Genomic DNA, 13,491 nt, shown 5'->3' with positions numbered 1-13,491 from the left:
GATGGTAGGAGTTGTTGACCAGCAACAATGGAGGGTCAGAGGTTACCAGTGTCTGGTTTAAATCTTTAGTATCTCCAGCATTTACTGGTGAGCTAGTTCTAGTGATTCTGTTAGCCTCTGCCCCTTCCCACAAAATCTGGGCCAATGGTCTAACTCAGTACAGTGGTACCTTGGTACTTGAACGGCTTGGCTCCTGAACAAATCGGCTCCTGAACTCTGCAAACTCGGAAGTGAGTGATCTGGTTTGCAAATGTTTTTCAGAAGCCAAATGTCCGATGTGGCTTCCATGGCTTCCAACTGAGTGCAGGAAGCTCCTGCAGCCAGTTGGAAGCTGCGCTTTGGTTTTTGAATGGTTTTGGGAGTCGAACGGACTCCCGGAACGGATTAAGTTCGAGAACCAAGAAACCACTGTATATACATGCATGCAGGATGCAGAAAGAAGAGGAAAAAGCTGAGCAAAGCATGAAGAAATGGAGGTAGTTGAAGCAGACAGAGATAGTACATAAAAACATTCTCTTTCTCTTTGTGTATACATACAAATATTAAAAGAGAAAAGAAGAAGAAATAATCATACAAAGAATAAAGCAATAAAACTATTGCAAGTATTTTATAATAATTTATTGATAATTTTAAAACTCTGAAGCATCACAAATAAAAGATCAAATGACTGAAGAAATTCAATTTAAAGTTCATAACTTATTATGTTTTGTCCCAGGGGCTGAATTTATCTACCACTTGTTTCCACTTCATTTAAAAATGTCAATTAAAAACATTAATTTTCTTTTAAGAATGGAACGACAGGCACCACTTAAAATAAGTAAAAAGGAATTGTGGACATTAAATCATCACTTTCAGTATCAGTGTAAAAGTCTGAAATATCGTAGCTTCCAACTGATGTCCATGGATGGAAAATTCTCAGCTTCTTCTCCAGGTGACGATCCTGGGGTTCTTTGGGTGTAACAGTAAGATGTCCAGGTTAGAGTGTTGGACTAGGACCTTGGAGACCAGGGTTCAAATTTCCAGTCAGCCTGTGGGTGACCTTGAGCCAGTCATGCACTTTCAGCTGAACCTACCTCACAGGGTTGTTGTGAGGATGAAAATGGGGAGGAGGAGAGCCATGTATGTCATCTTCAGCTCCATGGAGGTAAGGTGGGATCAAAATTTAATAATAAATGCGCGCTCACAACTCCCTTTGTGGGTGCCCTTGTGGCACTGCATGCAGCACCCGGAGCCACGTGGGAATCACCAGCTGGTTGGGCTGGCCCTCCTCCCTCCTCCTCGTCAGCCATTGGGGGTTCCCACCAAACCCCAGTTAAAACCTTTTAGTGGCTTTGGAGGCGGGGCCAGCCGAGCGGACCTTGACTGGGCAGGCTTCCCATTGGTCCGCTTGAGATGCATAAATGGGAGGCGGAGCCAGCAGCAAGCATGCAGTCAGCTCTGGAGCGTCACTCACCCAACTCTCCCTTTGTATAATGCTTGATTGCAGGTTAACCATTATCCTTCCTGTTCAGTGGGCGTTGCTAGGGTCTTTTGATGGTTACTGTTGAGGAGCCAGGAAGGAATTGCCTTCCCCGTAGCAATTGTCACAATTTTGGTGGCTTTTAAGCCTTGGGCAGAATCCTTTAGTCTATCTTCCCTAAATGGGGGGTGGACGTGAAGTGGTGACTCACCCCCCCTCCTGCTACAGTGATTCCAGGGTTCCCTCTTAAAGGGGTTTGTGAAAAGGGAGTCACTGGCCATACATTGAAAGGTTGTCAGTGAACTCCCCTGCGTTGCACGGATATGGGGTGGGCTGCCTGCGTACACAAGTGTCTTGCAGTGCACATTCCCCTATCCCATTAACCCCGAGGAGCCCCAGTTCCCCAGCTGGGGGGCTGGGAGGGATACATGCCCAATGCCTAAGCCAAGGTCTTCCTACATCTGAAAGGTTTAATAAAGTTGTGGCCAATTTTAATTCCATAACAAGTTGTCATGAGTTATTATTCCTTCTGATGGCCTCTCAGGGTGGGGTGGGGGGTCTCCGCCTGGGCACGCAATGCTTAAACTATGATCAAATGTTTACAAAGGAATTGAAATGTGGCAAGGCTAATGCCTGTATTAATCAGAGAGATGTAGGGGTAGGTTTCCCTACTGCATGTGGTGATTTAAACAGAGTCCTCCAGCAGCCTAAATATTCCAGGCAATTATAGGTAAGACGGAAAGCCAATAGATTGGTTTTTCACAGAAGGGCTAGCAGAAGAGATACCAAAGTGAATGTCACAACACGGGCGTTTTGTAGTTGGTCGCTTTTGCCACCACTCCCATTTCTACCACTCATCTTGTCTTGGATCCAGTTGGCATAGAAAGGCACTAAGGTGTAGACACCAGGATGGTCACCTCCACCACAGACAACTCCCCAACTTACAACCCCAGCCTGGGTCCAAACTCCTTCAAGTTGGCAAACCAAAGGTCCTCCAGAGTCACCCTGTGGAGAAAGAGATGGGAAGTAGCAGAGGATCTACGCTGAACACTCTGACATCAGATTCTGAATCCTGATTCGGTGAAGCAGCTGGAATCAGTGCGATAATCAGGAATGGGGGACTCCACCTCCCAACAGTTCCAGCCCATGGTAAGGGGTGTTGGGAGTTGTAGCTGAGCAATATCTAGGCTCATCCTCAAACTAGGCTTGTCCCACCACTCTCGCCCAGGAAAACGTGCTGTCTACCACTGAATTGGAATGGACGTCAGTTTGTTTTTCTGTGGATTAATGTTAGCGGTAAACAGTAGGTTTTCCCGTGGAACATGGCAAGACAGACAAAAAACCACTTATGCCTAGAAATCATGGGGCAAGCTGAAAACCGCTTGGACAAGCAGAAGTTTGGATGAGTTCCCAATGTCTGGTTTAAATCTTTATCTTTATTTGCTACAATGGCGAAAATAACAGGGAAGATCAGAAACCAAGAAGGCAATAAATCCAATAAAGAATGTGGGAATTTATAGGTTACCTGGGAGAACACTGTAAAGGGAGGATTTTAACAACACTTGTAATGTAACAAGAATTATGGTAAGAATGAGATTTTACGGAAAAATAGAGAACATCACTATGATGCAGTTGAAAAAGATTAACAATAGAAGCCATGCAAGGAAGTCCAAGGATTCAGGGGCTACTATATGTTTATGATTACGATTTTGGTTTGAATGTAAATGTTAATTGTAAAATTGAATAAAAAATTATGATAAATTTTTATCATCTCAGGCATGAATGGACAAGATAGTTCTAGTGTTTTATGAAGATCACCCACTCTGAGACCCCACAGCTAATTCTCCCTTGGCTCAAGTAGGACCAGTTCAGCCAGCTAGCCCTGGGGATTATCTAATTGATTTTTGATTTTTATTGTTATTCATGTTTTTATACTGTATTTTATGCTGCTTTTATAATTAAGTGTTTTAAAGTGTTTTAAATTTGTTGTTAGCCACCCTGAGCCCGGTTTCTGAACCAGGAAGGGCAGGGTATAAATAAATTATTATTATTATTATTATTATTATTATTATTGATTCTGCCAGCCTCTGGCACTTGCAATATTGACCAAAGAAGCAGCATCACAATATTTAAGATGAAGCAAAAGCAATAACACTTTGAAAAATGGGAGAATCTGGAAAATTGTCAGGTACCATCTCCCTAGCTAGAGCCAAATTAGTAAGCAATGCCCTAAGTACTATATACACACAATGTAAGTTCATAGATAATGACATAAGGGATTTTCAAATGCCACCACGCCAGAGCCTGCCTTTGTCTACCACCTGCAATGGCTGTATGAAGAACAGGTCATGGAACAACCTACCTGGCAGGAATCTTTCCCACCTTCTGGGTAACCAGCACAGATCATATCCTGCTTGATAGGATCCCTGCCCAGGCGTGGCACTGGGTGACTATTATAGAGAATATTGCAGACTTTTCGATTTATGAGTGGCACCTTGACTTCCTGAAGGGTTTGTGGGTATGGCAAAGGCACTTGAAGAGAGAGAGAGAGAAATGGAAAGCGGTCATGGAAAGCAGAGGCAGAATAATTCAAGTGCATTCAGACACATACACTTTTAGCAGTGAGTGCATGGCGGGTGTGCACTCACTACAGCTCAGAGCATGACATGTGCAGAAGGCGGCCATACTGGTGCTTTCTTTGACATGCGCAGTGGGACATCATATTCCACTCAGGGGTGGCATGTCCCAATTTGGCTCCTGAGGGAAAACCGGAACGTGCCAGTGCTGCTGCCACCCCTTGCCAAATCCTCTGTTACCTGGGTAACAGCAGCGATGGCAGGTTTGGGCGAGGTATCATCAGATCTCATTGAAAGCTGTCACCACCACTGCCACTGCTTCTCTTGCAGTGGTGGAGTCTGTGGGGCCCTTGCAGGGGTACTACCTCTTAGTGTTCTGCCGCCTGAGGCGGCTGCTGCAGCCTGCCTCACTGGTGGGCCGGCTGGGCTTCCACTACACCTAAGAGGAGCAGACTAGCTTAGAATGAAAGTCAGATAACATGGCTGTTTCACATCTCTCAGGGCTTGCCAGTTGAGACACCTGCTCCACTCTGCCTAATGGTAGAGTTGGACCTTGGGAAACTAAAAAAAAATGCATTTTTTAAAAAAGAAATCCTCATGAAAATCCAATCGCATAGCAATGCAAATTTCTCCTAATATATGCATACATTTTCATTAACCCATGCATTTTTAGACAGACTTTACCCCAGCATTTTTGTACACATTACTTGGCTGCCAAACTGCGTAGCAAAATTCAGAGGGTGACAATATTTTTGTTTGAGTATGGTTTGGAGAAAGTGCAATTTAGGTAGGTTTTTCTTAAATGAAAACGGAATCAAATTTCTCTCCCATCTGTACTATTCCATGCCTCCTTCTTTCCCCATGGAAATGTTGGGATTGTCCTTGGGATAGGGAGCTGTTCCCCACAATTCATACTGTAAAGCACTGTGGAAAATGATGGCATGAAAATTCTGGCACTGAATTTGCCTCCAGAGTGTCAGCATTTTGTGGGAGGGATTCAAGCACATACCAGAATGTTAGGTTTGGGGATTCCAAGTGCAGTATGATCACATCTTGCACAGGCGTTCTGCGCATGCACAAAAATTGCTTATACCTAAACCCTTGGAGCTGCCCCATAACCAAATGAGACTGAATGCTCAAGAAGGACTAGAATTGGGGCCTTCTGGATATCATTTTTATTGTGCATTCCACTTTCAATACTGCTTGCGTCTGCAAAAGTTTTGGGGTGGACATACTGCTTCATTTCCCATTGGTGCATGTTTTGTAACTTCCTGCTGAAATCCTTTAACTTCTGATATCACAAATGTACAGGGACTCTTTTTTTTGTCCTACTTCTGTTGCACTATAGTGTAAAAGCGCCCTACCAGATAGTAAGAATGCTAGGACATTTGAGAAGCACTGCAGAAAAAAATGTGAAAGGGGAATCATGGGTGGATGGCCCTGTATAAATCTACCACTAATACACTATTATAGCACAAACAACTTGTTGCAGAACGCACCCTCAAAGAAACACCAGTCTGGAGGCGCCCGTAATATTAACCACTATTTAAGCCTTATGCAGGTGAATCTGGATGAGCCCCAGAGTCTGAATGAGCCTTTTGAAGAACACCCCTCACCTCCAGATCGAATATTTCCCCATCCGGTCACCCAGCAGTATTTGTTCAAAGGGAACTGTGTAGAGGACTCTGGCAGGCAGATGGGGAGGATGTAGTTGGTGAAATTCACAGGGGACTTCAGCTTAATTAAAGCAATATCTCCACTGGAGGCATCCAGGCCATTGTAGTCAGGGTGGAGGATAATCTGCTCCACGTCAGATATCACTGCATTATCTGAGAGGTTTGAGAGCTGATAGGCACCTAGGATGACATTGTATTGCAACATGGACCCCATACTGTGAATAGAAGGGCAAAACAAACAAACAAACAAACAAACAAACAAACAAACAAACAAACAAACAGATGGAACTGTCAATGCTGACTTTTGAGTTCCTGCTTGTCACCCTAACCCTGGACTCCCCAAAGAACTATAACTCCAAGAGCTCAATTCCCTGGGAAGAGGGATGGATTTTGAAACCATTCTGAGAACTGTAGCTCAGGAGTCTCTTAACAACTCTGAGCACCTGTAACATACTACAGTCCCCAGGGTTTTTTTTTGGGGGGGGGGAAGCCACGACTATTTAAAGTGACATGGTTCTGCATTAAATGTATTGTACACCTGAGACACCAGGTAGCTGACAGGCAGGCAGAGGATATTAGCCTGCCCTTGTGCTGTCTTTTGGGTGACACTTGATAACGGCTGTACAGCAATACCCATCAGATACTCACCTGTTGAAGAAGCAGTGAGCTGCTGAGAGCACCCATTGCTCGGCTATAAGGGAGCCTCCACAAATAGGATAAAAGCTCTGTAAAATGCTGACCTGCCAGGGCCACGACCCATTTGAGGCTGGTTGGCCACCAACAATTCGTGGAGAGTTGATTGGTTTTCCACACCCTGTGAAGGATGAGGAGGAAATGAGAGGACTTGCTATTATGGTTTGCAGCACAGCCATGTTGGAGCTCTTTGAGCAGAACATGACGAGGACATGAGGAATCAAAATTTCTGAATTTCAATTAGTTTTCCAGTCAGTGTTTTCAGTCTTCAAAACAAGATTTCCAGTTATCAATTCTGATGGATCTAGTGAGCATTTAATCTGGTAAGTAAAACTAACTTACTGTTTCTTAACACAACATTTGTTGACCAATAATTTCTCCTCAGAAGATGTGGCCCAATGCTGTGCATGTTTATCATAAGTAAGTCTCATTTTCTTCAATGAGACCAAGGACCCAGCTACACGTGGTTTGCCACTGAGTGCAAGATCTTTGCATCCCCCCCACCCCACAAAGGCTTTAATGAAAATTCACCAGCATTTTTGTACAATTTCCCCTAATGTAAACATTTTTGCAAAGCTGTTTTCCCTACTAGAATACATCTTTGTATGTCTTTGCTAACATATGCATTTATTCACACTTTACGCTAGCATATGCATTTTTCTGCATATTACCTGACTGGAGAAGTGCACTGCGAATTCTGGAGAAGGGAGAATTTGGGAGGAGAGCTGTGTTTAAGTTCATGTATTGTTTCAGAAAATGCTAACCAGGTAGGTTCATCTTTAAATGTGAATTGAATCAAATTTCCCACCCAGCCACACAAAAGTCCATTGGTTTCTACATTCCCCCACCACATCTTTTCTGGCAAGGAAGAGGCACCAATACGGTTCAAGGATGCTTTCAAAGCAGACAGAACTACTCAAGGACAGCGTGGAGCCTGGCTGGAGAGAGAGATGTGGGCTTTGGAGGGTACATGAAATGGGGAGAGCCTTGAGGACGGACTAGCTTCGCCCTCCCTGTTTGTGGCTTGGCTGAATGTCTTAAGGAAGTTGGGTGAAACTCCTGCACAGAAATGCTTCCAATATAGCGAATTGCTCTTACCTGCTGTTGAGTTGGCAGCACCTGAGGAAAATGAAAAAGCAGAGAAGGTACTTCAGGTAAGAAATAACAACAACAACAACAACATTTTGAGATCCATGCTTTCACGTGAATGTGTCTGCACAAGATATATAGGCTACATGGAGGGGATTTCTGCATTTCCCAAACCCTATAAGTCACCTTGCAGTATGGTCAGCTGCAGAAGCCACACAGCCAGCGTGAAAGACACAGTTGCCATGGCTGTCCCTCTTCTGAAGTGTCCTCTGAGTGGTTGAGCACCAGTCGGTTCTGGATAACTGACGTTTTATTTCGGTCTGGATGTCTTCTAGGATCAAATACAGTATCAAGGGTGAAAGGATAATGCTTCCTTCATTGAATCTGGAGATGCAGCACAGAACCCCCAAGTCCCTCAATCCTCTGGATCCTGGCAGCACCCCAAATCGCTGCTGACCTCCTGAGACCTCCTGTCTCCTTCATGCCTTGGGCTATGGTTGCCAAACTTTCTGGCAGTGCTTGAGTGATCCTATGGATTTGGAATACTTAGATAAAAAGTAGTACGTAAGTGTTTTAAAATAAATCAATGAAAATAAACAAATTACCGATTAATAACAGTGTAAAATAGTTATTGGGGTGTATGGGGTACCAGGGGAGGAGTAATACCCCTAGTGGGGGACAGATGGGTGCCAACAACAACAAAATAGTAGTTGTTGTTGGTATTATTATTATTAATGGTACTATTGGTGGTAGTTTATCTAAAGCCCCATTTATATGCATGGCATTTATGAAGAACAAAAGTCCTTGCCCTGAGCTGCTTTCAGTCTACAATTCAGCACATGGGAGATAAAAGAGGAAGGGGAGAAAAATGCAGGGCTCAATGGATGAATCATATTGATGCATGCTTCTTGCTTTCCAAGACTGTAAACGGCAGCACTCTTTTGAGTTTTTATTTCCTTTGGGGGAGAAAACTGGATTTTTTTTTGTAATATTTAGCTTATTTACAGATATACAAGCTGAGCATAGTACACTTCCCCCTTGCAGCAGGTCTTCCACCTCCCTTTAGGGAGATATTGGCACCACCAAGGTGTCTTCCCAGCTCTCCCTCTTGTTGCTTTTGCATCTCTCCAAAACTGCTTCTTCTCTTCATTTCTGCACGCACAAAACTGTTCCTTAGCTTGACGGAGGGAGCTGGGCATGCCACCTTCTCAGAACCTGGGCCAGGGCCTTTGCTTCCTGACTAAAGCACTCCCTGCATGTACAAGTGTGGGTGTGTATAAGTGCTTAGTTTCACACCCAAGTTGAGACACCCAGTTTCACACGTGTGTTTCTTTCAATGTCAGGAAAAACCCCCCATGCTGGCTCATGAGGGGAAATGGAACATTTTTCCACCAGCCTCAGCCAGCCCCCACCTGCTGCAATTCTGACTTAATAGCCAGTTCAGGGTCTGGAAATGCCTAGATCTCAGCAGGGAGGGTGATGGGAACAAAACTAGAATTATTTGGCCCTGCCTGTCACAGGATCTTGCTTTGTCTAGCGTTGGTCTTCACCCTGACTTCCACTCTACCATTACAATCAGCACCAGCTACCTCTGCTCAGAATACCCTAAGGCATGCTCTAAGGAGGGGGTAGGCAACCTAAGGCCCTGCGGCCGGATGAAGCCCAATCGCCTCAATCCGGCCCGCGGATGGTCAGGGAATCAGTGTGTTTTTACAGAATGTGTCCTTTTCTTTAAAATGCATTTGTGGTTCATAGGAATTCGTTCACCCCCCCCCCATATAGTCCGGCCCACCATATGGCCTGAGGGACAGTGGACCGGCCCACGGCTGAAAAAGGTTGCTGACCCCTGCTCTAAGGGAAGCACATAATGCAGACACTTTGGAGAAGCTAAGCAGTTTTGGAGGGAGACCACCAGTAAACCCTGTTCATGCGGTCTCCAGCTGCAAGGAAGATGGGAGGAGAAATGAACAAACAAATAACCTCAAAAACAGAGGGGCACTCCCCCCCTTGCCTCTTTTAATCTACTAGAGAGAGAGAAAAATACTAGGTTAACAGAATTACACTGTCTTTTCCATTTCCCAATTTCACACACAGAAGCATACCACCCAGGAGCTTTAGAAAGGATACAGTGGAACCCCGGTTTTTGAACGGTTTGCTGACTCAAAAGTTTTTTGTTTGAGCCATTTAATTTTATTTACGACTTCTTTGTTTAGTAAATTCTCAACTTGTGTTTGTTATATCCTAATCCCCACTTGGGCTTCCTTGTTCTTAGGATGTTTGCCAATTCTTTTTCATTCTGTCTTATTTCTTTAAGCATTAGGTTGAAGTTTTGATCTCTGTTTTTCTTTTTCATAACAGTTTGTGGGATGCAGAACCCCCTCATATATGCCTTACTGGCATCCCAAATTGTCCGTCCCTTGTTTGTTATTAATTTGAAAAAATTCTTCTAACGTATCTTTGGTTTTTTAAACTATATCTTCATCATTCAGGATACTCTCATTTAGTCTCCACCTTTTCATATACTCCTTCTTCTGTGTTATTTCCAGCATTGTCAGGTTATGGTCTGACATTACTCTGGGCAAAATTTCTGCTTTACTTGTTCTTAATACTATTTTCTTGGAAACCCAAATATTATCTTTTCTACCTCCCAATTTTTGGGATTCTGAGAAGTGTGTAATATCTTTCCCATTTGGGTGTTTAGTCCGCCATATGTCACAAAGATCAAGATTCTCTACAAATTGGAAGAAGGTAAGAGGTAACTTCCCAACGTTCATAACCCTATCTCTTTCTTTTCTGTTCAAGTCTACAGAGGTCACACCATTAAAGTCTCCTACGAGAATTATATTTTCATTATAATGATCCCAAATTTTTTTCTTCTAAATTCTTATAAAATTCTAATTTCTTACTATTTGGGGCATAAATTCCTATAATAGTTAATTTTTCTTTCCCATATTTTCTTTCCACTCCTAATACTCTATCTACCTCGTTTTTGAATAGTAACGTTGGTTCTAGGTCGAGGTTAACATACATCACAACCCCCCTCTTCTTCTCTGAACTTGTTGAAATAAATTCTGAACGCAGTCTTTTATTAATTAGAATTCTTCTGTTTCCTATTTTATATGGGTTTCTTGGAGGCACATAATATCCCATTTTTTTTAAAAAAAAAATTATGTTCTCTCTCTCTCTCTCTCTTTTTAGATTTACTCTTCAGTCCATCAACATTCCATGATATACATTTGAGAAGGGATGCCTCTTTTTAAGCCCTTGCCACAAACAATTTTCCCTTACAGCCAACCTATTTATGGAGCATTCATCCTAATTTTTTGGCAGGGAGGTTCGCTGTTACTGTGCTGAGCAGATATTCTCCTGCATTTCTAGTGCATTTCTCTTCACTCTCATCACAAAAATATCTAATTTGCTTGGAAGTGGGTTTGTTACGCACAACCTGATTTTGCTAGTTATGTCATTGAATCCCCCTGCCCCGCAAAATAATGACAGTCTAGAGCCATCGCTCTTTAAACCCGTCTCCTTTTTACACCCCTGAAAGGTGGGGAAAACTTGAGAAATTGATTCCCACTTACCAATCCATCACCTTTTAGCACAATTAGTTGCAGCAGCCGCAGTACCAGTAAGGAGGGCTAAACGACATGCTCCGCTCGCTTCTGATTCTGCAGTCCTTCTCTGAAGTACTTTCCGGATGGTTCCTTTCCAGTGAACGCCAGGAAAAGCTGAACTTTGATCTTAATTAATTGTGCTATATAATGTTCCATATCAAGGGGAAAGGGTGGTGCTTCTGTGCATTTCCTCCTCTTTGGGTTCCTGAGAGTCTCTCTACGTCTGGAGTGGGGGTGCAACATATAAATCTCAGTTCTTTGAATACATACCCTCCAACATTTCTCTGATGAAAATAGGGACATCCTTTTCCATAATAATAATTTTATTTTTAATGCTCCGGGCGGCTTCTAACATATAGAAAAACATAAGGAAACCAGGGATTTTTTCAGCTGGAACCAGGGCTTTTCTTTCTGGGGTTACGCAGGGATACCCATACCCCTAAACATTTTGTGAATTTAAGTTTGGCCTCATTGAGGGGCAGTATTTCAATATGAGTAGGAAAATGAGCACAGGCCAGAACTCACCGGAACTTAGTTCTGGCACCTTTCAGGTGGGCCCCATTGCCATTATAAGAGAACAAGGGAGGTGTTCATGGTGACTTCCAGCACTACTTTTTCTAGAAAAATAGCATTGAATAAAACAACAAACATTTTAAAAATACAGGGCTGCCTTCAGATGTCTTCTAAAGATTATATTGTTACTTATCTCCTTGACTCAGAGGTCACATGACTCCATACCCACCAACATTTATCTGATGAAAACAGAGACATCCTAAGGAAAAGTGGGACATTCTGGGATCAAATCAGAAACCAGGACAACTTTTGAAAATCCAGGACTGTCCCTGGCCTGGGAAATAGGGACACTTGGAAGGTCTGTTGAATTATCTAATCCCCATTGCAAAACCTCAAATTCCATTCCTACTACTGGTGTTGACAGGTTTTCTGACCCGGTTTCTGTGACTTTAAGTCAGGCAAGGCCGACAAGGCATTTTTGCTGACTGAGGTGAACAATCAGATGCTTGAGGTGGAGGAACAGTGGCAGACTGACTTTTGAATCTTATTTCAACACTGATAAAGCACAGTGCCCTCGATGGCACCTGAGTGCAGTAGGATTGTGTAAGGGGCAAAGGGCAAGCCATGTGGCATGTACAGAATCATAGAATTGTTGAGCTGGGCCTCCATGAGTCATCTAGTCCAACCCCTTGTAATGCAGTATAGTTCAGCCCTCCAACATTTCAACCCTCTTCCCTGTAGTATCTGCCACAGAGGGGGAAGTGGCAGTTTCAAACAAGTTTTGAATCCAGAGCTTGTTTCCAGAGTTTGGAAAGGATTTGTTGTAGTAGCTTTGTACTATTTGTACTTGTTAAAACTGGCTTAACAAAATAACAACCCCTCAGTGTTACTCCATCCCTGCTTTACTCAAACCTTTATTGTTGTATAAAACCACCATTTTCTTCTCAGTGTACTGCTACTTCTGCTTTACTCAAACATCTGCTGTTGTTTAAAACCACCATTTCTTGAACTAACCCTAATCTTGTTCTAGAAGGATCTTGCTGGTGCTAATCTTACATATTGTTATTTGAAAGTTTGGGAAACGTCACGTCTTGAAAAATCACCATATTTGAGTTTATACTATGAAGCGGCGTGTTTAATGTGGGTGAAATATTGGATAAAACTGGAAAATACTGATATTTTGGATTTAGAGGGCTTCGATAACAGGTACGGGTGGCACTCATACCTGTGGTACAAGAAGGTGAAAGTTCATAGAGGCTTTCTAAATCATATAATTAGAGGACCAATATTCCAAGTTTGGGAAAGAAATAAAGATTTGCTGGAAAAGAAAACACCCTGGTGGATTTCACCAATAGAAGTGCTGACTGTCAAAAAAACTAATATGGAGGGGGGGGGAAGCCACTTATGAAGAACTTACCAGGAAAACCGATCAGGGCATAAAACGTAAATCCTATGAAGAGGCAAAGAACTTATTTACAGGGTGGTTGCAATACCACCAGGTAAACGACTTGCTAAAAGAAGACAAAAAGAAATTAGGATTTGAAGATAAAAAATCTAAATTTAATGTGGAAGTTATAGAAGGTAAAAATAAAACTTTGTCTAGGATGTATGATCTCTTATTGGATTGGTACACAAAAGATGAAGAGGTGAAGGAGGCTATGACCAAATGGGCCATGGATATTGATCACAATATTGATTTTGTAATGTGGCATGAATTGTGGAATGTTAATATGAAGTTCACGGCGTGTACGGCATTGAGGGAGAACCTTTGGAAAATGATTTGAAGTTAGCCAGTGAAGTGAAGCTAAGATTTATAGACTGAAGAATAAGAATAATTTATAGATTGAAGGATAAGAAATGCTGGAAATGCG

General features: G+C 42.8%; 2 protein-coding genes across 2 annotated transcripts in view; one reads left to right on the top strand and one right to left on the bottom strand.

Annotated features, from left to right (window-relative positions):
- The window catches only part of LOC308461606 (serine protease 33-like), a 326,492-nt gene that overhangs the window by 46,957 nt on the left and 266,044 nt on the right, over positions 1 to 13,491 (top strand). The gene's annotated exons all lie outside the window — the stretch shown is intronic.
- Positions 2,076 to 11,197, bottom strand: LOC308461620 (prostasin-like). Its single transcript, XM_080978687.1, has 7 exons — positions 11,075 to 11,197; positions 7,680 to 7,824; positions 7,503 to 7,523; positions 6,360 to 6,525; positions 5,652 to 5,926; positions 3,822 to 3,991; positions 2,076 to 2,464 (listed from the first exon to the last, which is right to left on the bottom strand). Exons 2-7 carry the CDS (start codon positions 7,735 to 7,737, stop codon positions 2,219 to 2,221), a joined length of 936 nt encoding a protein of 311 aa, XP_080834813.1. The 5' UTR covers positions 7,738 to 7,824; positions 11,075 to 11,197; the 3' UTR covers positions 2,076 to 2,218.

Source organism: Podarcis pityusensis, assembly GCF_964106645.2.
Source record: "Podarcis pityusensis genome assembly, chromosome: 13".
NCBI lineage: Eukaryota > Metazoa > Chordata > Lepidosauria > Squamata > Lacertidae > Podarcis > Podarcis pityusensis.
Note: the sequence above shows the minus strand (reverse complement) of the source record. Positions and strands in the feature narration are given on the sequence as shown.

Excerpts from the sequence above, each read along its gene's own strand:
- LOC308461620 (XM_080978687.1), bottom strand. The coding sequence starts at position 7,737 with ATGGCAACTGTGTCTTTCACGCTGGCTGTGTGGCTTCTGCAGCTGACC. Across the intron at positions 5,927-6,359 it reads GCTCACTGCTTCTTCAACAG|TATGGGGTCCATGTTGCAAT; the intron begins GTGAGTATCTGA and ends TTCTATTCACAG. Across the intron at positions 2,465-3,821 it reads GTGGGAAAGATTCCTGCCAG|GGTGACTCTGGAGGACCTTT; the intron begins GTAGGTTGTTCC and ends CTTTCTCCACAG.